This window comes from Spea bombifrons, chromosome 3 (genome assembly GCF_027358695.1).
Source record: "Spea bombifrons isolate aSpeBom1 chromosome 3, aSpeBom1.2.pri, whole genome shotgun sequence".
Classification (NCBI taxonomy): Eukaryota; Metazoa; Chordata; class Amphibia; order Anura; family Pelobatidae; genus Spea; species Spea bombifrons.
Genome location: NC_071089.1, coordinates 49,903,736 through 49,928,225, shown reverse-complemented (window position 1 = coordinate 49,928,225; position 24,490 = coordinate 49,903,736). Strand labels below are relative to the sequence as shown.

Below are 24,490 nucleotides of genomic sequence, written 5' to 3'. Positions count from 1 at the left end.
TCCATCCCTTTGGCGAACCAACTGCCTTTCGCTACAGCCAACGTCTGATAAGGCCCCTGCCGCCATTGTCCTGCACTCCAGTTCCTGTGCTTTCGTGAATAGTTGTTTGTCCTTCAAAAACATATATATAGGTGACCGCGCCCCTCACACCAAGTGAGTATAAATAATGCAAATGATACCAATTCAATGTAGCTTCAAGGAAATCCGAGCAGTATGTAAAATTCAATCATAAAACAAAGAGAAAAGAAAAAAACATCATAGTGTAATTCATCAAAATAGTTGTGTGTATATATCTAACAGGCAAAATGGACCCTTACGTTTGGTGGGGCTTATTCAAGCCCATAAACCGCGTAGGGGGGTGAGCGGGAGGGATTGTTCGTCTCCCGAATAAATTTCAGTCTCCACCGTAGAATTATTCAAAACTTCGTGATCTCGGAAGAAGAGCGAGAAATCGAGGTAACTACTCCCAAATTCTTCAAAGCACAGATCCGGAGGCGAGGGTGAGATAAAGATGAATACTTTAATATATAAAATAAATAAATAATCGGACTAGCGGCAGTTTTCAAAATCACGGCGTCCCACGTTCATCCACTGCTGCACAGCCGAATGTATATCCGCAAATAAAAGTCACGTCCTCCTTCTCCTCTGTCACAACGTGCAACGTACGACGCGTTTCGTGCTATACTTCCTCAGGTACGTTGGTGGATCCCTTTCTGTGCTCCTTTATAGCCGTCTTTAATTGATTAGATCAATGGTAAATTGTCCACATAGATTTGTCAATTGTCCATAATTGGGTTCTTCATTATAGTTAAAGTATATGCATTTAATAAATTAATTAAACAGGATCACAATATAGAATCATATTAAAATAGTCCTTAGATATATTCAAAACAATCCTTAATTATATTTGAAACAGTTCTTAATTGTATTTTAAAATGTAGGTCTTTATCATTAATACTATAAGGGAATAAATTAGTTAGTATACATTATCATAAGTAGTAAATCTATAAGATAACAACTATATAATAGATCATATGTAAATATACAGGATAAGAATATAAATGAATAAATATTCGCGTAATTCGCATATGTGGTATAAAATTATTATCACCATCCACATTAATTGACCATGTAGTTAGGGGGCTATTTAAACTTCTTGCCTTAAAAATACATTGTCTCCTGAAATGGATTTATAAAAATATAGTAAGAATTCGATAAAGAAAGTACTAATATACCGATAAAAAAACGATAAGAAAAAGGCCTCAAAATCATTTATACACCAGATAAAACAATTTTTATAAAATACATTATAAAATATATATATATATATATAAAACCAAAGTATTGATATATATATCATAATAAATAATTAAAAAATAATAATTTAGAGAAAATGACAAAGTTCAAAGTCATTATTCAATCCATTCGGTATAAGAGTTTTTAAATTATAAATCCATTTCATTTCAGCCTTACCTAACTGGTCTAGAAGGTTGCCTCCTCTCCAAAAGCTATTTATTCTTGCAATCCCTAAAAATTCGAGACATTTTGCATCTTTATTATGATGTGTTAAAAAATGTAAGGGTACACTATGGTTTAATGCTCCTTTTTTAATGTTTCTCATATGTTCTTCTATTCGGATGTGTAATTGTCTCGTAGTGCGTCCTACATACTGTAGTCCGCAAGGACATGTTAGCATGTAGATCACATTTTTTGAATGGCAAGTTAATTGTTGTTTGATGCAGTACTGCTTCTTTGTTACAAATGAAGAAAAAACCTTAACTTTGTTTCTACTGCTTTCTTTAATGGTTCTACATGCTAGACAGAGACCGCATTTCTGAAAGGCATTGTCTCCCTCCTGTATTTTTTGGTTTGAGATTTTTAAATAACTTCTAACCAGCTGATTTTTAAGTTTTGGTGCACCTCTAAATACTATTTTTGGATGTTGTCCCAAATTTTCTTCCAGGTATGGGTCTGTTTTTAGTAAATGCCAGTGCCGATTAATTACCCTTTTTATTTCCATCCCTGCTCCATTATAATTAAGGATTAGAGGGATGTTGGTTGGTGTCTGATTTGTTAGTTTTTTAGTTGCATTTGTCTGTGTGTATATCATATTTAACCGTTCCTTTTCTGCTACTTCTTGTATAGTTTTTTCTAGACTTTCAGGACTGTAACGTTTTTCTTCAAATAAGTTTTTAAGTTGTTTGGCTTGTCTCTGGGATTGCAAGAATAAATAGCTTTTGGAGAGGAGGCAACCTTCTAGACCAGTTAGGTAAGGCTGAAATGAAATGGATTTATAATTTAAAAACTCTTATACCGAATGGATTGAATAATGACTTTGAACTTTGTCATTTTCTCTAAATTATTATTTTTTAATTATTTATTATGATATATATATCAATACTTTGGTTTTATATATATATATATATATTTTATAATGTATTTTATAAAAATTGTTTTATCTAGTGTATAAATGATTTTGAGGCCTTTTTCTTATCGTTTTTTTATCGGTATATTAGTACTTTCTTTATCGAATTCTTACTATATTTTTATAAATCCATTTCAGGAGACAATGTATTTTTAAGGCAAGAAGTTTAAATAGCCCCCTAACTACATGGTCAATTAATGTGGATGGTGATAATAATTTTATACCACATATGCGAATTACGCGAATATTTATTCATTTATATTCTTATCCTGTATATTTACATATGATCTATTATATAGTTGTTATCTTATAGATTTACTACTTATGATAATGTATACTAACTAATTTATTCCCTTATAGTATTAATGATAAAGACCTACATTTTAAAATACAATTAAGAACTGTTTCAAATATAATTAAGGATTGTTTTGAATATATCTAAGGACTATTTTAATATGATTCTATATTGTGATCCTGTTTAATTAATTTATTAAATGCATATACTTTAACTATAATGAAGAACCCAATTATGGACAATTGACAAATCTATGTGGACAATTTACCATTGATCTAATCAATTAAAGACGGCTATAAAGGAGCACAGAAAGGGATCCACCAACGTACCTGAGGAAGTATAGCACGAAACGCGTCGTACGTTGCACGTTGTGACAGAGGAGAAGGAGGACGTGACTTTTATTTGCAGATATACATTCGGCTGTGCAGCAGTGGATGAACGCGGGACGCCGTGATTTTGAAAACTGCCGCTAGTCCGATTATTTATTTATTTTATATATTAAAGTATTCATCTTTATCTCACCCTCGCCTCCGGATCTGTGCTTTGAAGAATTTGGGAGTAGTTACCTCGATTTCTCGCTCTTCTTCCGAGATCACGAAGTTTTGAATAATTCTACGGTGGAGACTGAAATTTATTCGGGAGACGAACAATCCCTCCCGCTCACCCCCCTACGCGGTTTATGGGCTTGAATAAGCCCCACCAAACGTAAGGGTCCATTTTGCCTGTTAGATATATACACACAACTATTTTGATGAATTACACTATGATGTTTTTTTCTTTTCTCTTTGTTTTATGATTGAATTTTACATACTGCTCGGATTTCCTTGAAGCTACATTGAATTGGTATCATTTACATTATTTATACTCACTTGGTGTGAGGGGCGCGGTCACCTATATATGTTTTTGTAGTTTTTCTTTAACAAAGTGGGGATTTGTTCTGAGGTGTACCAGCAGCACATTCACATTTATTTATTTATTACATTTTTTTGCTTGTATATTTGCATCTTATATTATTTATATAATTCTATTGCGCACTACTCACTTTTTATTCTAGTTGTTTGTCCTTGTTTCCACATATGGCTTTTTGGCCGCAAGTCTTCCAACAAGACCACTTTTGACCAGAGTTCTCTTGGTCACACTGATTTCTTCCAATCCTGAGCTGATGGCACTGCTGAGCATCTTCCAATTGCAAAGAGAGTTGAGCATGATGTCTTGGCCAATCACTGCATCTATGGTCCTTAATGTTACCTGTTTCTTTTGTGCTTCTTCAAAGAAGCTTGAACAGCACATGTGGAAACCCCTGTCTAACTTGAAATTTCTGCCTGGGAAATACTTGCTAATGCAGTATAACTACCTTGTATCTAGTTGCTGTGCCTGCCATGCTGTATTACTTTTGACATTGGTCTTCAGCATGCTTACCTTGTAAGTGAGTTTGTCTGTTCCTCATCCACTTGTATTCCTCCTATACAGCTCTTTCTGTTTCAGTTAACAATTGTGTTTCAACCTACATATTACATTTATGATTGCACCTGTTTGGTATGATTGTATACCTAACAATATGCCTACAAAATCCTTTACCTTTTGTGTACCTAGAAAAATTCATGCTGTTTTGAATGCAAAGGATGGCCACACCAAATACTGATTTGATTTAGATTTTTCTTCTGTTAGTTTGTGACTATTAGCAGGGCCGGCCTTAGGGGTTTGCAGAGGAGAAACAGGGGCGCCGAGCGGTTGCTGAAAACTTTGGTGCCCCTCACTCTCCTATGCGAGGCATCTATCTCTGTCGCGGTGCCGGCGTTTCCTGCTGAGCGCCGGAATATGGCATCATATTCTGGCGCTAATGTGTGAAGCACGCACTGCGGCAGAGCAGTAAGACGGGCGCCTGAAGCTCCCACCGCAGGACTCCGGCAACAAGGTAAGTGAGGATAATGAGAAGTAGGGAGAGGGGGTAGATAGTGAGAAGGGGCAGCGGGGGGGTGGGCAGTGAGAAGGGGCAGCGGGGGGTGGGCAGTGAGAAGGGGCAGAAGGGGGAAGGCAGTGAGAAGGGGCAGAGGGGGGCAAGGCAGTGAGAATGGGCAGAGGGGGAAGGCAGTGAGAAGGGGCAGAGGGGGGAAGGCAGTGAGAAGGGGCAGAGGGGGAGGCAGTGAGAAGGGGCCGAGGTGGTAGATAGTGAGAAGGGGAGAGAGGCTGCATAGTGAGATGGAATAGATAATGAGAAGTAGGGGAGGGGTAGATAGTGAGAAGGGGGAGAGGGGGTACATAGTGAGAAATGGGTATATAGTGAGAAGGGGCAGATAATAAGAAGGGGGAGAGGGGATAGATAGTGAGAAGTGGGAGAGGGGATGGATAGTGAGAAGTGCGGAGGGGGGTACATAGTTTGCCAACAAAGATGTTTTACACTGGGCTGTTTGGGGACAAAATTGGCTCAGGCTGGGGTGTAATCTGTGTGTAATCTGGGTGCCGTGGGCAATGTGGATACCAGGGCTGGCTTTGGGGTGTGCAACCTGTGATCTATGCCTTTAATGCTGAGGTTATATGTGAATTCCAATTGATTTATAGCTGCAAAGATGGGTGTGTGTTATTCTGTTGACCTGTATCTGGTACGCTCTGTTTCCATACATTATTATTGTATACCTACAAATAGTCTGTTTATAGTTCTGTTTATTTGATCTATACCTTCAATGCTGAGTTAACATGTGATTTTCAGTTGATCTATACCTGCAAAGCTTGTTTTTTTGTGTTGATTCTGTTGATCTATACCTAATATGCTATGTTTCCATACATCATCTATGCGTACCTGCAAATATAGGGTTTGTATGTGATCTATACATGCAAGTGCTGTTTATATGTGTTTGATCTATAGTTTACAGGGATGAATGAAAGGAGAGGTATGGCTTAGTGAATGAGGGACAAATGGACTGGGAATGATTTCAGGGGAGAGGACCTCTCAAAGTCATGGTGAGAAGGAAGGAAAACTGCACTGACTCTCAATCTTCCCTTGATCTGCAGTCAGTGTGGCAATTATTTTTTTGATGTGGTAGCGGAAGGAGTGATTGCATGCTAGGGAGCGTGGAGCATGGCCCAAGGAAATGCTTTCTGGGGTCCAATTTTTTCAATATTTAAAAAAACATTTTTGTTACAGCAGATTAGCTGTTTTGTTTAATGAAAGCTATTTGTTTGTTACAAGATTTTTTTCCTTTCATTTTTTTGGGATGGGGGGCGCCAGAGGAGTAGTCCGCACAGGGCGCCAGAACACCTAAGGCCAGCTCTGACTATTAGCATGTATATTTTGAAAGCATTTTTACTTTACAGCCTTTTTCACACTTGCCTAAAATGTTTGCACAGTATTGTGTGTATATGTATGTGTATATGTATATGTATATGTATATATATATATATATATATTTATACAGTATATATATATATATATATATAAATATTTGTATGTATAATATATTATCACTAAAAGAAAACTGCTATATTCTATAATATTTTGAGAAAAAGCCTACCAAAGGATTTCAAAACAAAAAAAAATTATAAAATAGCTTTATGTACCAAAGTAGGTAACGGAAACTCTTCTTGGCTGTGTTATAACAAAAGATACCTTTTCATAAAACAACTCACATGTTGTCTGTTAGGAATACATGAAATCGGTCAGAAATCAGTAAGTAAATGTATAGAAGAAAAGTCATTCTACTGAAAAGGTAGTTCAAATTTAATAAATGACTGAGGATTTCTTAGGCTTAAGGAGAAACTGCCTGCCTTACAGCTATCATATAGACTTTAATACTTATGAGAACTGAGAGGTCCTTTAAAGTGGTGCCCCTTGTAGATGTGGGGGGGGGCTGCATTTTCTGCTTTCCCCAACCCCTGCTATTTTCCTGCTATGTGATATACTGTAATATGCTTTTTCTTTCTGTGAGGCTGTCAGGGGGACATTATACTGTCCTTTTAAAGGGTTATATTGATTAACCAGTGAAACAGAATATTTTACCTGAAGGAAAGATTAATCTGTAAAACAATATCCATCTGCACACAAACAGCTGGTTCCATTTAATTCCTGCATTCACTGTGGAGATAGATATATATATAAATATATCATATTCCACAAGGTAGTACAAAGAGAGGTAATAAAACATAACCCAAAGAACAACATCTGGGTGGATAACAGCAGTTGCACATATATCTTTTACACCATAGACAGGTTTCCTCTCTCAAGGAAACATAAAAATTATATAAATTCCTAGAATTGCTAGGAACATTGTCAGGAATATGAAAACTTGCATACTATGCACAAGATACCCTATTACTTAAATAACTTTATTAGAGTCTGAAATGGATCTCAGTACCCTTACTGGGTATAGCTGCTAAAATCAGCTTCCTCTGCTACTACAAACGGCTGAACCACTCGCTTGCAGTACACGAGATAAATTACATACAGAAGTCACAGCAAAACACACATAGTTCTCAATTAGGCCCTCCTTTGTACATCGATCAGTTTTTGCACTCAGCCTCACCTAAACCCTGCTGTAGTCTTTGGGGAAGATGGTAAACAGGGGCAGTTCCCTGACATCTGGCTCAAATCAGTTTAAAACAGATGGATATCAGTTCTTGGTGCAAATACTGCCCATAAAGGTCCCTAGTAATTGGGAAAAGAGGCACCCCATACTAGGGGGAAGAAGTAGTCTCAATGGAGCCCTTATACCCACCCTAAGAACAGAAGGGGAAATTTCTGGAAAACAATTTATACCTTTTAAAATAAAATAAATATGAAACAACATTACTTTGAGACATGTTTTTTTACCCTACCACACAAAAAACAAACAGTCTATTCACAAAACAAACACATGACCCCCAACTATCCCGGGACAGTCTCGATTTTGGGTCTCTCTCTCGCCTATCCCTTCCTCCGTCCAGCTTTGCAGGGGCAGAGGAAGGGTGAGGCCAGGGCCGTACTGGCCCACCAGGATACCTGGAAAGTTCCCGGTGGGCCGGCAGGCAGACGAACATTCAAAAAAGCCGCTGAGCGCCTGCGAGCGGGATTATTGAAAGCCTCTCCGGTGCCTAATGAAATTAAAGGGGCTGGCGTGCACGCACCGCGCCGCCCAATGGCCGTGCCTCAGCTCTTCTTCCCACCCCTTTTAAGACGTGGGTCTTTCTTCTGCATGATGGTATGAGCTAAGGTCCTTAAATGGAAATGGCACATAACTCTGTTGACATATACTACAAACTTGAAGAACTTCCTGTGATCCATCTCTATGGAGAGACATGTGTCTTTCAACTCCATTTGAATCATCCTGTGCCCTTATGTCAAAAGACTCAATCCATTTAGAAATGTTCCAGGTTCAACAATTTGTTAACCTGATAAAGGAAGAGAGTTTCTTTAAAAGAAGAAATATTACCACAAGAGGACATAGTCTTACAGTAGAGGGGCAAATGTTTAAAAGTAACATCAGGAATTATTATTACACAGGGAAGGTAAGCACAGTGGAGGTTATATAGCATGTGTCTTCATTTTAGATTCAGCATCTGTCCTGTAGAGGGAAGGGGAAGACCCTCTGTTGCAAAATGGTCGTTAGGGAAAATAAAATAAATAAAAAATACAATAGGGAGCCCAGTGATGTCACTGTGACATCACTAGTGTACATAAGAATAAAATGAAAAATTAGAAATGTATTTTATAAAAAAAATGCCCCAATATCCTTTAGTTATACCAGCACAACTAAAATAATAATGATAAAACATTACTATCCCAAAGCCCCTCATCCAGCAGTATGAAATAAATACAGAATGACATGTAACCAGGTGATATGGCACTCTAGACCATTAAAATATATGTATGTGCGGTATTACTGTAGTTAAATGATGTCATACATAAATTATGCTATAGTTCAACCGTGACACCTAGGCAAAATTGGATATTGGTAAAAACATCCCAGTCCTGAAGTAATTAAAAACATGAAAAATGGTTTCAATTAATAAAAGTGTGTGGACTATTTAGCTTTGCATTGCTGATGATAGTACCAATACGCCTGGGGAATCTGGATAGATCCACTGCAAGCACTTTCACTTATCTTTCACTTTACCTTGTCCGTGAATAATATAATATAATCTACAGTGTTAGCATACTTGAATTCACAAATTTTGGAAGATACAAATGACAAAAGCATATAAACTTGTCATTGTAGAAAGAAATAAACGGCAGATTTTAGCACATTGACACTGTCAGATCAAACCAACGGTACCAAACACATAGCCCATACCTAATGGCACTCTTCATGGTTTCTGGAGTGTAGTAGGACTGGCTCCTGGGCCACTTGGAAGCCATATCTACTTCCTCAGGAGACTTCAGTCAAAGATTGAAAGCACATGTCTGCAGTTAAATAGAAATGCTTCCAAAAGTGAGATAACAGCATCCCTCAAATCTGACTGTATATGCAATAAGAGTACATATCTCTTAGTCTCCAGATCCAGAAACAAGAAGAATAGTTTTATTAAAATTTCGATATTTTTTTTTAACAGGCTGATCCCCGAATCCCCACGCTGGTTGTTAATACGGCAAAAGAAAGAGAAGGCTATGAAAATCATGAGTGACATTGCTAGAAACAATGGGACATACCTGACTCCCAACTACTGTCAGGTAAGCCATTTATAATTACTTAATGATGCACCTTGCCTGTAAAACATCATCTCATCTTATTCAATTACAACATAAAAAATATTTCCACAAATTATTTTTTTAGAAAATGGATGAACAGGAAACACTTAAGAAGACCCTTTGGGAAAAGCGTATTGAGAAATTAACTAGAAGTTTAAGGCTAATAGGAAAATTACCATTTGGGTGGTTATAATAACAATCAAAATGTTTTTAGCATGTTAATGCATTAAACTGGACATAAAACTGTCACTATCATGCAAGGCAAGCATTCTGTCTTTCTGGTTCCTTTAGTATGCTTTGTCATATGTGTTAATGTGTACATAATGTGTCCTTTAACATATAACGTGTAACCTGAAGCGGCTGAAGAAAAGGACCTAATGTCCTTGTCGTGGACGAAGCTTGCATGCACAGAGGTATTCAAAGTTGTGGTGATTGGTATAGATTACTAATTCACAGCTCCATCCAGTAGGTGCCTCCACTCTTTTAGGACTTGCTTAAGTGCTTAAGAGTTCCCAGTTACCTACATCATAGTTCCTTTCTGGGTTTATGAGCCATGAGTATGGAGTTGATCGTTGTTAGCTGGATGGAGTTGTCCGTTATTGAATCTGCCTAATGAGTGTATGGATGCGTATATGCTAGATCTGTTAAGACTTTAGTTGCATTTGTTATGTTTCTCATAAATTGGAGCAGTCATCTTGCAATCATTAGTGATGATGTCTATGGTGTCTAGGAAGTTCATTTTCTGTGGCGTGAGCTTAAAGGTTGGTTCACTTACCCTGGAAAAAAACAGCTAGGTTTGTGCTTTTAGAGGATATAATTATTTGTCCCAATGTACTTTATTAATTCATCCCAACCTTTCTTTGCTCTGCAGTGTTTTATGTGCTCATTTCAGCTTCTGTGAATTATCTGTACACTTGCACAGTGCTATATACAACACTTGTGGATAGTGTAAGTGTGTGTATAAATATACTGTATGTATGCATAGTGTAAGAGTCAGTGTGTATATTATAATACACACACTGACTCTAATACTTTACATACATACTGACTTTAACACAACTGTACAGTACACATACATACACACTCTACTCCCCCTCTTACCTCGCTGAGTCTACCGCTGCCCCTCTACTCCGTGGCATAACAAAAAATGCAGAGGTTGCAGTAACGTACTTATACACAAGCCAACATACTTACACACACAGTAAAATCATTACACATAACATACTCACACACACACTAACATATGTACTTTCACATACTGTAACATACAAACATATTTTCACACACACTTACAAACTTACAAACAGCAACATAGTTACACATACTAACACCCACACAAACTTACATACTTACACACAGTAGCATATTGACATTCTTACATATACATACTAACATACTTATACATGCATACAATAACATACAGTATTATACCTACACACAGTATTATACTTACATACGTATACGAACATACACACATACAGTAACATACTTACACGCTAATATACTAATTTACACTTACACACTCACAACCCTTCTGCTCAAGGTCCTGTGCGCAAGGAATTGACATCATATCCTGGCACACAAGACTGAGTGTGTTGGGCCTGAGGAAACGTGGCCCTCAGCACCAGCCTAGCATGATGGCTGGGGGGTGGAGCTGGTGTTATGGGCCTGCAGGGGCCTCCACTATCTTTAATACAGAGGGGTCACGTAATTCATGTTATTTGACCCCACTGGGCATTTCAGTTACTGCCTCAGCACAACCCTGCAGCCAACCAGGGGGCCCTGCCTACCTGCTCTCTCAGGTTAGAGACCAAGGAGACTAGGCCTGGTGCACCACTGTCAGGTGTATCCCCCTCCCTGATGGCAGCCCTGCCCACAGGTAATTAACTTATGCAATGGCACACATATTTAAACACTCTCACACACAGCACATACATGCTACACATCCTTACACAAAGACATACACACGCATACACAGTTATACTAACACCACAGACATCAGCCAGGACACAGTCCAAGAACAACACAGAAAAGCCACAGAGTTGGGTTAGCCAGCATCAGGATGCTAGGTATATGGAACCATACAGATAAGAGAAAATTTAGTCTAATAGGTCAGGGTCAGAAACTAGTGAGTAAGTCAATGCAGGAACATGGGTACCGAAGAATGTGGAAACTCATGGATCCAGGCTATCTAGGAAGATTCAGTCTAGCCGAGAGCACAAATGCAATATAGCCTGCATACGGATGTGAGTGCATCAGGGTTTAAGTCCCATATGAGTCTGAGTTTAGGGCAGGCAATAAATAAAAAATGCTAGAGTGGCTTCCCTTATGCCACGTATCCAGAACATTTAAAAAGAACAAAATGGAATCAATATAATGAATGAATTAAATTATGTTAAAAGCTGGGAATGTGACAGTTCTCATAAATAAACCTACATCATGTTTTACGACACTATCAGTCTACCCTGCCTCCACAAACTTAGAGAGGGCACATAAAAGACCTCTCAAAAGAACAGTTATGTAAAGAAAACATTCCTTAAAGGGGCCCACTTTTTTCCTGGAATGAAAAGCTTGTTTTCAAGCTATTCAATAGTCTCTATAGAATAGCTTTCAAGTTTTTGCTTAATATTTTAAATTCTCACTTACCAGGCGCCATGGATGCTTGTACTGAGCACAATGAGTTTTTATTTAGAAAGGCAATACTGAAGCAATGTTTTAGCAATGTGTTAAACCTTCTGTTCTAATTTCCAAATAGACAGAAGTCTCACTATTTCCCCTATATGGTGGAACTTTTAGTTGTCTTTCACTGATACAACCAAGTGCAAATATATCAGAAAACGCATATTCCATCCTTGTCTTGCAGTGGAAAAATTATTGCTAGAAGGTCACTAGGTGTAGCTCTGTAACTGTAGTGATTTTAAGTAATAAATATGGCTGTGCCATACAAGCGCTTCTTTAACAGAGCTGAATGCTATGAGAAATTCACAGCAGATAAAGCAGTGCTATTTTTCATTCACATAGAAGTAAAGGAAGCCCACTCATTGCACTTCATGAGGAGCTGTCGCTGAGAGGATCTTTTATCTTACCCATTGAGAGTCGTGTGAAACCTAGCAATATAAGAAGCCAATGTTCCAGTGACTATAATAGAAATTAAGCTACAATAGTGATGGAACACAAAATCTTTAAACCAAATAAAAGAGAAAAAAAAAATGTTCTAAGGAAGAAAGGTCCATATAATAAGACTGTATCAAAAGTAAATACATTTTGGTTTTCTCCTTTCAATTCTTTGGGAGGTTATTATATCCATCAATATGCTTTCTGAACCTCATTCACAACATAAATGTCTCTATTTTAATACTGTATAGTGTTTATATGTTTTGGGTATTTATTATAGCTACTTTTGTAAATGCAAATGCATACATATCATAGCATTTATAACCACATAGTATCCTATACTGGCTTTTTAGCTTTCTATTTTTACATGAACCAGTAGTTAGTACCATCACACATGAACATGACATCCGGGTCCTCGGATCGGCAGCCGCCATGGAGAAGGGGGAGACCCCCCACCTTGCCGCCTCAGCCGCCACGGAGAAGAGGGAGACCCCCCGCCTTGCCGCAGCAGCCTCAACCGCCGCGGAGGAGAGGGAGACCTCCCGCCTCGGGTCAGCAGCTGCAGCCGCCGCGGAGAAGGGGGAGACCCCTCGCCTCGGCACAGCAGCCTCAGCCGCCACGGAGAAGGTGGAGACCTCCCGCCTTGCCGCAGCAACCTCAACCGCCGCGAAGAAGAGGGAGACCTCCCGCCTCCGCGAGACAGCTTCCGCCGCCGCTAGGACGGGTAAGACCCCGCAACTCCACACGGCAGCCGCCACCTACTGGAGCCAGGTCCGGACCTGCCGCGTGCACGCGTTCCTCTGCACGCCACCTAGTGGCGCCAGCCAGTACTACCGCTCCTTTTAGAATTTTACGATCTCGCCAATCCCAAGATGGCCGCGGACCGGAAGTGACGTAACGGCACTTTGAATTTTGGGCGGGAAAACTTTAATTGGTGCCTAGACTTCTTCTGCCTATTTAAGAGCCTCAGAAACCTTCCAGCCTTGCCTTCTGATGGTTGTACCTATCTTGTATAGTGTCTATTCCTCAGTAAGCGTTCCTGTGTGATTTCCCGTTACCGACTTGGCTTGTTACTGTTCCTGTTTCCCTGGCGTTTGACTCTGCTTCCTCCACGACGATTCTGACTTCTGGCTCCCTGACCTCGGCTTACCCTGCAACGATCCTGACCTACGGCTTCCTGACCTCGGCTTGCTCCTAGTCTATTCTGCACTGGACTTATCTGTCTGTTGGACTTGCACGTGCTGTTCTACCTGACTACAGGTTCTATCTACGCTGTGCGTGACATTGTTTAACAAAATTTCTTTATCTAGCTTTGGATACATTTGGCCACGTTCATTGATTTAAACTCCAATAATATCACATCTTTTATTTCAACAGATATGATGCCATTACAGCCATTTTTATAATTGTCAACAATTAAATTAAACTAATTAAAACCACAGAAAGGTATAAACAGCTGGTATGGGAGTAACCAGATAAATCACCCTTTGAGAATACCGGCATCCAAAGCCCAGTAGCCAAATACCACCATCCACACCACTGGGGCCTATGCCTAGGAAGTGTTGAGCACTTCAACCATTAGGCTTGTGAGGTTGGCTCAAGCACCGACCAGCCAACCACATATCACCAATAACCATAAACCTTGCATGTTACATTTCATGTAACATCTCACTTCTGAAAAAGTTTCAACAAAAAAATGAAAAAAATTAAGGGAAAATGAAATATTAATAAAATTATTGGGAGCACAACAATGTCACCATGAGATCACTGGCATCAAACATGTATGAAAGGTCCCCAGAGAGATCTTTAAGCATACTGCACTGGGAACAGTACACACACACAAAAAGAAAATATTAAAAAAATAGTGAAATAGGGAAAGGGGGGAAGAAAGTGAGAAGGGAGGGAGAGGGGGTAGAAAGTAAGAAAGAGGGGAGAGGGGATAGAAAGTGAGAAACAGGGGAGAGGGGGTAGATAGTGAGAAAGAGGGTAGCAAGAATATTGAAATAAATAAAGAGCGAGAATGAAATGATTAATGTGTGGATGAATTGTGTGAATGAGTGAGAGAATGAAAGAATTAATGTGTGGATAAATTGTCTGAATGAGGGAGATAATTAATGAATTTGTGAGAATGCATTAATGAATATGTGTAAATGATTTGTGTGAATGAGTGAGAGAATAAATGATTGTGTGAATGAATTATGTGAATGAAAGTGTGAATTAGTAAGTGACTGTAAAAGTGTTCGTGTGAATTTGAGGTGTATCATTGATTTGTGGAAAGGCAAAGATGGCACAAGCAGGGTGTTTCAGCCTTGGGGACCAAGATGGCACAGGCAGGGTGTTTATTGGGCAAATATGGCACATGACGGCTGTTTTGGGGACAAAGTTGACTCATGCTGAGCTGTGTGGGGACAAAGATGGCAAGTCCTATGTGTGTTATCTGGGTGCTGGTCAGGTTCTATGTGCGCAGTGTGGACGCCAGAGCTGGCTTTTATGTGAAATCCAATTGATCTATACCTGCAAAGCTGGGTTTGTGTGTTATTCTGGTGATCCATATCTGCAATGCTATGTTTCCATACATTATTTATGTATACCTGCAAATACAGGGTTTGTATGTCTTATTCAGTTGATCAATACCTGCAATGCTGTTTCCATGTGTTTATTTGATCTATACCTTCAGTGACGAGTTTACATGTGATTTCCAGTTGCTCTATACCTGCAATGCTGGGTTTGTGTGTTCTATTGATCTATACCTGCAATGCTATGTTTCCATACATTATTATTATTGTATACCTGCAAATACAGGATTTGTATGTCTGATTCTATGCCTTCAGTGCTGAGTTCACATGTGGATTTCAATTGATCTATACATGCAAAGCTGGGTTTGTGTGTTATTCTGTTGATCTATACCTGCTATGCTATGTTTCCATACATTATTTATGTATACCTGCTAATATAATGTTTGTATGTCTCATTCAGTTGATCTATACATGCAAGTGCTGTTTTATGTGTTATTTGATCTATACATATTTTTTGGTGGGGGAGCTGAGGGAGTGATTTTATATATATTGGCAGCAGGAGTTAATATTAATATATTTCGGCAGCAGGCATTAATATTAATATATTTCAGCAGCAGGGGCTAATATTAATATATATTGGCAGCAGGGGCTAATATTAAAGAAACTGCCAGTTCAGCTGTTATTTTCAAATCATGTTTTAATCATAGTCTATACTTCAAAGAGATAAGTACATTATATAGTTAAAAATGCATGTCTAACGCATATATATATATATATATATATATATATATATACACACACACACACCTATGTGTGTGATCTCATGCACTTCATATTGTGTCCCTGAATGGCAGAAATAAAATGTGGTCACCCAGTGTGTGTGTGCAAATGATTATTGTGACAAATCCTGTAGCATGAGGGCCATTAATGTCACTTTTAGGGATCTTAAGCATGGTCCTTTCCCGGCAATAACAACATTGATAAGGTAATTGATGATGGCAATGGTAATGTAAATTTTTTATGTAATCACTGTCACTGATAATATAATTCATAATGTCATATCTGACTTCATTAGTAAAAGCAAATTGGGGAGGAAACTTAATTTTGAAGGATTTTATCTTGTATTTCCAGGCTTTTTTTTCCCTATAAGTTAAGTTTGGCATTAACAAAAGATTTTGCCATTCAATTAAATACTTTTTAACTTTTCGTAACTGGCGAAAATTAATACCCACATGTTTTTTTGTGAGGTACCAGCAATACAAACTTGGTTTCTCTAACTGAGCCCTGTACTCCAGTCAGACACACTATGTGTTAACCTGACTTGTCGTTGCTGCCCACCTCAGTGTTCATCAGTGGTGGGTGTGCTGTTGTCATCCATCCATGCGATCCGCACACTTGTCACGTTAGGAAAAAGAAAAATTAATATTGGATATATTATTCGTATTACTTTCTTTTTTTTTTTTTTTTTTTTTTTTTTTTTTTTCTTGTAGCACTTCGCTCGGAGACTCCAGGTCAAACCCGGAGAATTTCATGTTGTCCTTATATATCAACATTCTAATAAGAGGTTATAACGGAACCATTTGACAATCTTCAGATGGCCTCGTAAGAAAAATGGACATAGTCCCTAAACCTTACTCAACATTACAATTTTCTGAATTTTTCCCAAAATACGTTATCAACGACTGCTAAAGACTCCAGGTGCCTCTGGAAACGTGACACCTCCATTAATTAGAGGAGAGATGTGATGGCGAATCTGCCGTGTTACCATGTTTCTTCCACACATTCATAACGTGGCACCATAATTACTCACGATATAAAAACCTCACGGTAAAACACTCCTGATTTGTTGCCTTTTTTTTTTTTTTTTACAAATACGGTACTTTAATGAGTGAAAGATACTTATTCTTTTTTTTTTTTTTTTTTTTTTCCTCTCTCTTTTTCTCTTCTCTTTTTCTTTTAACAGACAGACAGACAAACAGAACAGATTCGATTCCATTGTGATCTACAAATTTTTTATCCAAATTCTACTAGTGATGTTATTTTGAGTATTTTACTAATATTTCTCTTCTTTCACGGGTCTAGATTGCCTTCGACCACAAATTTTATTCTATCCTCCCAGTATCCGTGAATACTAGAGTTCCAATACGTTTGTATCAGAATTCCTTTTTCCATATTAAGTTGATATATTAATTGAGCTTTTATTTTGGCCCATGGGATTATCTCTGCAGTACGCCAATTTCTAGCGATCACAATTTTTATTGCAGTCAATAAATGTACTAAGAGTTTAATGTCTTTTCTTTCGTTATTTGGTAAGTTTAAATGCAATAACGCTCTTTCCGGAGTTAGTTCCCAGTCTAAGCCAAATTTATTTACTAGCCTATGTGAAACCCTTTGCCACAGGTTTTTAATAGGATTGCAGTTCCACCATATATGGTGCATATCTCCTTTTTCTGCGCCACATCTCCAACAATTTGGAAGATTATTGGGGAACATTTTTGCCAAAACATAAGGAACTAAGTACCAGCGATTCATAAGTTTGAATTGGAGCTCATTTAGATTTAAACAATGTATGATGTCATATGTTATATTTAATGCTTTACTCCATTCTTTACTGTTTATTGTAATATCTAAGTCTTTCTCCCATTTTGTTATTGCGTGGCAGATATTTTCAGTTCTACATAGCTTAATCAACTTTAACGCTTTTGTTAAAAGTTTCTTATATTGCTCTGTTTCTACCAATTGTTTAAATGCATTAAGATTTTGAGTATTCCCTTTCTGCCATAAATTTTTTTGAAAAAAGCTTTTTACCCTTAAATATTTGAAACATTCTCCTATTGGGAGATTAAACTCGATTTGTAGTTGGTGAAAAGTTTTTAAGATGTCTCTATCCATTAGATCTTGTATCTTGTCTATACCTAACTGTTTCCACATAATTAAATTTAGATTTTCAATCGCTTGTTCCAAAAAGATAATAGGAAGACTAGTTAATATTAGACCCTCTAGACCCAGTTTTGATTTAATCTGATGCCAGTTGCTTACTATATGATGCAGCGCTAGACTGTTTCCTGTTTTGGTTATCTCACTCGCTTTTCTGGAAGAAATCCAGAACAGATATTGTAGATCCCCAAATGGGTTATTATTCGGTAATTCCCCTTTATACCAAGTTTCCTGTGTTGCGCAGTTTGCTTGTGTTATTATAGCCTGCACAGTTAAAGCCGCCTGTGCGTATTCTTTTATCAGGGGAACTCCCAATCCTCCTTGGTTTCTATTTTTTGTAATATCCTGAAATTTTAACCTTGGTTTTTTATTTCCCCATATAAATTTGTTAAACAAACGTTGGACTAGTTCTAACCAACTTGTCGGGACTGTGTAGGGGATCATCCTGAAAATGTAAATAAATTTAGGTAAAATATATGCATTAACTGCATTTATTCTCCCCCACCATGAGACATATAGCCCTTTCCACTTTTTAAAGGAGAGACTCATATCTCTAATTAGGGGGGAGAAGATTAATCTTCATCCAGGATTTAGGTGTAGAATTGATTTTTAAACCCAGATAAGAGAAACTATCTTTAACCCATTTAAACCCCAATTTCTCAATATATAATCTTTGGCTATAGTCTAGATTAGAGGGTAAAGCTACTGATTTATCGATATTCAACTTGTAGTTCGAGACCCCACTATATTGCTCAATCCAATTGATAATATGTTTTACAGACTTCACTGGGTCTCGGACTGTCAGTAGAACATCATCTGCATATAACTTGATTTTTTGTGTTCCCTCTTTTCCACATCCCTTCACATTTTGGTCTGCCCGAATATCTCTAGCAAGAGGTTCTAGAGACAAAACATATAGCAGGGGAGAAAGTGGGCAGCCCTGTCGCGTCCCATTTTGAAAAGAAAACCAGTTTGATATGATTCCCGGACCTATCACTCTTCCCATAGATTTAGTATACAGAGCCAATATTGCATGGTATATCCGTCCTCTAAATCCAAAAGCTTTCAAAGTTCCTGCCATAAACCTCCAACTGACCCTATCAAAAGCCTTCTCGGCATCTAATGAGAGGGTCAGTTGCGGGATGTTACTTTTTTCTTTAGTATTTTCCTCAAAAATGCCAGCGATTGCTCTTATATGGTTAGTAGCAAGTCGATTCTTTATAAAGCCTACTTGGTCTGTATGGATTAGATGAGGAAGTACTACATTCAGTCTATGAGCAAGCACTGCTGCGTATATCTTAGCATCTGTATTAAGGAGAGATATCGGTCTATAGCTGGTAATATCTTCTGGGTTTTTATTAGGTTTTAATATTGGTGTTATGCTCCCTTTCAAAAGTTCTTCCGGAAGGGCTCCTCTATCTATGCTTTCATTAAATATTCTTACCAAGTAAGGGGACAGTTCCTCCAAATATAGTTTATAGAAGTCTGAATCAAAACCATCAGGACCAGGGGATTTTTTTGGTTTTAACTCCCGGATTCTATTTTGGACCTCCTCAAGAGTAATTTTGCAATTTAACTTCATTAACATTTCTTCCGAAACCTTGGGGAAAGATCTCTTTAGGAAATAGTTTTGAACATCTATATCTGTTGCTCTATCCGATAGATTATACAGATTTTTATAGAAATCATTAAATGCATGGCCTATTTCCATTGGATCCATAAGGGTTCTCCCTTTATATAGTATTTTGGAAATAATTCTTTTTTCTCTTTTCTTTTTTAGTAAATTCGTGAGCATCTTATCTGCTTTATTTCCTTTGTAATATCTTTTGGAGTTTAGTGCCATTAATATTCTATTGGTCTGTTCCATAAGACTTGTGTTTATCTTGGTCTTTATTATATCGATTCTCTCGGTCGTTAGTTTGGAAGGGCTCTGCTTATTGGATTTATTTAATTGAAACAGAGTTATGTACAGATCAGATAATTTAGCTTCCATAGTTTTTTTTCTTTGCGCAGCTAACTTAACAAAATGTCCCCTTATTACAGCTTTATACGTGCACCATAAATTAGATGGGGACATATTTTCTACATCGTTTTCTTTAAAAAATTGTTGGGTTGTTTCTTTTATGTATTCTATATCTATATTTTTTCTTATTAAATTATGATTTAATCTCCATTCCGTAGTTATTTTTCTCATTGAGTCTTCTATATCCATTGTTACTAAATTATGATCTGACCACGTAATTTCGTGGATTTTGGTTTTTTTAACTTTTGATAGGAGGCCAATATCTCCAATTATTAACTCTATTCGAGAGTACGCACAGTGAGTTTTAGAAAAACAGGTAAAATCTTTTTCAGTTGTATGCTGTATGCGCCAAATATCATATAAAGTATGTTTACTCAATAAGGACTGGAACCTATTTGCTTGCGAGATAGTGCTTCGTTCTATATTTACACCTTTAAGCGATTTTTTATCCAAAAGGGGGTCTAATACACAATTAAAGTCTCCCATCCATATTAACGGGCCTTGTTTTACCTTTAAGGTTTTTTCCAAGATTTTTATAAAGTAATTTACAGGAGAGCTATTGGGAGCATATATATTGAGTAATGTTAATATCGTATTGTTTAACTCTACCACAGCTATAATGTATCGGCCATCTGGATCTGTTTCAACATATTTGTATTTTACATCAATATCTTTAGAAAATAGAATTGCTACACCTCTTTTTTTTTGTTGTTAAAGAGGCTTCTATAGATGTGGGGTAGTTCTGATTTTTTATATTAGTTTTATCTTTTATTCGCCAGTGTGTCTCTTGTAGGAAGACAACATTTATTTTTTCTTTCCACAATCTCTGTGAAGCTAGAAGTCTCTTTTGTGGGGAGTTAAGCCCTTGCGTATTAATTGTGCCAAATCTAATCCAGCCCATTAGCGTTTAGGTTGTTAATCTTTCTACTAGACCTCATATAAAACTTGGAATAATTAAAATTGGAATCGACATAAATCAACATACAATATTTAAACAACACATAAAAAACATATATTGGTAGGCAGTGATACACCACATAGCGCTGCCTACTTCTACAATCACCCCCTGGGTTGTAGAACTGTTTTGCCATCTCTCCAATGGCAAATAGGAGCCCTGGGCAGGGAAACAGGAGAAAAAAAAAATAAAAAAAAAATAAAAAAAAACGATATTACCTAGTATGACTAAGCTATGTAATTTTATACTAATAAATTATCAATTCCTTAAGGATATATTTATTAATTTACATCTAACTTAGTGGCCAATGCCAATATAGTAATTCTTTTTTATGTGAAATTAACCCAAAAAATAAATAGACAAATAAAAAAAAAAAAATATATGTATACTTCTTATGGTAAGAATATCTAACCTGCTATTAACTCTTATATGTTAATGTCACAAACCCTATTAGTTCCAATATTTAGTGATCCTCAAGCATTTTTCAGTGCAAAGTCATATCAGAATTACTTAGTAGAATAATTCCCTGTACTATCTTAATTATTAAGTTATTAGTAATTTAATCTATTATAGTGAGCTGAGCATTTCTTAAAAATTATATAATACTTAATATTGTGTCTAGTTCTACATTCGTTGTAGTATTACACTTTTACATAAGAGTGACCCAATTATGTGAATGAATAAAGTAAAAAATTATAATATTAATAATATTCTTAACAATGTTACCTAATCCAGCTGTGCTATGAGATTTTATTATAAATAAATTATAAGTTCCTTAAGAATATATGTATTATGTTAAATCTAACTTTATGATAATTACTTATTCCCTCTTGTATGAGAATATTCAAATTTATACGTATTAGATAGTACATATTTTGCCTCGTAAAAAAAATAAAAAAAAAAAAAAAAAATAATACTATTGGGTAGAAATAACGTACTATTAATGCTTATATGCTGATATCACAACCCCTTTGTATTTCAATACGAAATCATCTCAGTAGTGCTTAATTTATATCTATATACGTTAAAGTAATTCCCCTGTGCTATCTCAGATGTCAGTATTGTCTAATTTTGTTCTACTAAGCTAGATACTTCTTGAAAATTATATATACTTAATTCGTGTCTAATTCTACATTCAGTATAATGTTTCCCTTTTACATAAGAGTGATCAAATTCTGTGACAAACAAAAAAAAAAAAAAAATAAAAAAAAAAAAATAAAATAAAAATACTATTAGATAAAAAAAACGTGCTATTGTTTTTTATATGTTAATATCACAACCCTTATGTGTTCCAATATTTAGTGTTCCACAACCACTTTTCAATACAAAATCATAGCAATATTGCTTAAATTATACCTATAATTAATAAAGTAGTTCCCCTGTGCTATCTCAACTATCAGTATTATCTAATTTCGTTCTAATAAACTAGACATTTCTTAGAAATTATGTTTTACTTTTTTCGTGTCTAATTCTGCATTCAGTGTAGTATTTCCCTTTTACATAAGAGTGATCAAATTATGTGAATAAAATAAAAAAAAAAAAAAAAAAAAAAAATACTATTGTATATAATTAACATGTTATTAGTACTTATATGCTAAATATCAGAACCCCTATGTGTTCCAGTATTTATTGTGCCACATTTCTTAGAAATTTCTTAGAAATTATGTTTTACTTATTTCGTGTCTAATTCTGCATTCAGTGTAGTATTTCCTTTTTACATAAGAGTGATCAAATTATGTGAATAAAAAAAAAAAAAAAAAAAAAAAAAAAAATACTATTGTATATAATTAACATGTTATTAGTACTTATATGCTAAATATCAGAACCCCTATGTGTTCCAGTATTTATTGTGCCACGGGTACTTTTCAATGAAAAATCGTATCGATATTGCTTAATTTATATCTATATCAGTGGAATAATTCTATTCTCATCTATCTCCGATGTTACATAGAGTGATCAAGTTGTGTGGAAAAAATAGTAGTTATTACATATCAAAAAAAAAAAAAAAAAAAAAAACCTCCGATACTAAGAGTTTGCTGCTTCTGTTATTTTATGCTCAATTAGCCATTTTCTCAAATTTTCAGGCGAATCTAACGTCCACGTTTTGTATTCATAAGTTAGAATTATTTTAACTGGAAACGCCCAACGATAGCGAATTTGTTTTTGCCTTAAGATCTCAGTCAAGTGTGCATATTGCCGTCTCTTCATGCGCGTATGGTAAGATAAGTCCGGAAAAATCTTAATATTTAGAAATGGTTCCTGTGGTGTTGCTTCTCTATATGCTTTCAATATTTTTTCTTTTGTACGTAGATCTAAACAATAGATCATAATATCTCGGGGAGTCTCTGAGGGTAGATTTGCTGGTTTCATCGTTCTGTGGCATCGTTCCCATACTATCGTCTGGTCTTTTTGATATATTCCAATTTGTAATAGATATTCTTTGAGATATTTTTCCAACTGATCTTTGGATATAGATTCTGCTATCCCTCTTATCCTCAAATTTAGTCGTCGTGATTGATCTTCTATATCCGCCAATTTTTGCTCAATGATGTCAATTTTCATATCATACTGTTTAATATTATCCTTATGTATTAGATCCATCATTGTTAAATTCTCTATTTTCTCTTCATTTGTTTTGACTCTAAATGCAAGCGCTAAAAAGTCAGTTCTCAGATCTTGTACCTGTAAATGTATTTCTTGTTTTATTTTTTCAAATTGTTTGTCAAGTGCCATATTCATATATTCTTGAATTTGTGGTAATGGATCTGAGGGAGGTAGAGTCATGCTATGTTGTTCCTCTTCACCTGAGCTTGATCTATTCATTGCGGCATCTATATCTGATCTTCCTTTTTCAGGTTTTGAAGTTTGAGGAGAAAAAAAGGACAGTCTTTTTTCCGCTCTGTCTTTTTTATCCTCTCTTTTATCTCTTTTTGTAGATTTTTCTGGCGCTTTTTTTTGATGCCATCTTTTGGCTTGTTATTTTTTTTCCTTTTTTTTTTCCTTTCCTTTCTTTCCTCTTTCTTCTTGTCTTTTTCTTTATCCCTTCTTCACTTAGCCTTTTTTTTTTTTTTTTTCCTTCCCTTCCCCTCCCTTCCTTTCCCTTCTTCTTTCTTTTTGTTTTTATATGTTTTTATTTTTCCTTCCTTTTTCCTTCCCTTCTTCCTCCCTCTCTCCACCGTTTGATAATCAAACACACAGAGGCCCAATAAGTATGGAGTAAAATCATATATCTGTCTGTTATGATTTAGTACTTCAAAAGGCTGCCGTTCATATGTCTATTTGGTTAGTTGAGCACCAAGCGACTTGTCTGTAACAATATCGGGCTTCCATACCTTGTTATTCCCAGTAGTCATAGAGTTAACTCTCAGATGAATATCTTTAATCCAATTCAGGTGTAAAACGTTTGTTCTATTAGTTAATTGATTAATCCCAATGTATTTTACACATTTATCACCATATAGTTAGTCCAGCACATAGAGAAAAAAAAAAGATCATATAGCTGTTTAGTTGATCAAACAAAAATATAGCATAGATCTATTGGTTTATCTGTGAATTTAAAATGATGTA

The 24,490-nt window shown here is 36.4% G+C and overlaps 1 protein-coding gene across 2 annotated transcripts in view; it reads left to right on the top strand.

The window, feature by feature from the left end:
- The window catches only part of SLC22A3 (solute carrier family 22 member 3), an 88,277-nt gene that overhangs the window by 47,205 nt on the left and 16,582 nt on the right, over window positions 1-24,490 (top strand). For both annotated transcript variants that reach the window (XM_053461183.1, XM_053461182.1), the window contains one exon: window positions 9,243-9,360. In XM_053461183.1, coding sequence (XP_053317158.1) covers window positions 9,243-9,360 — 118 coding nt within the window. The remainder of the gene's footprint in view (window positions 1-9,242; window positions 9,361-24,490) is intronic.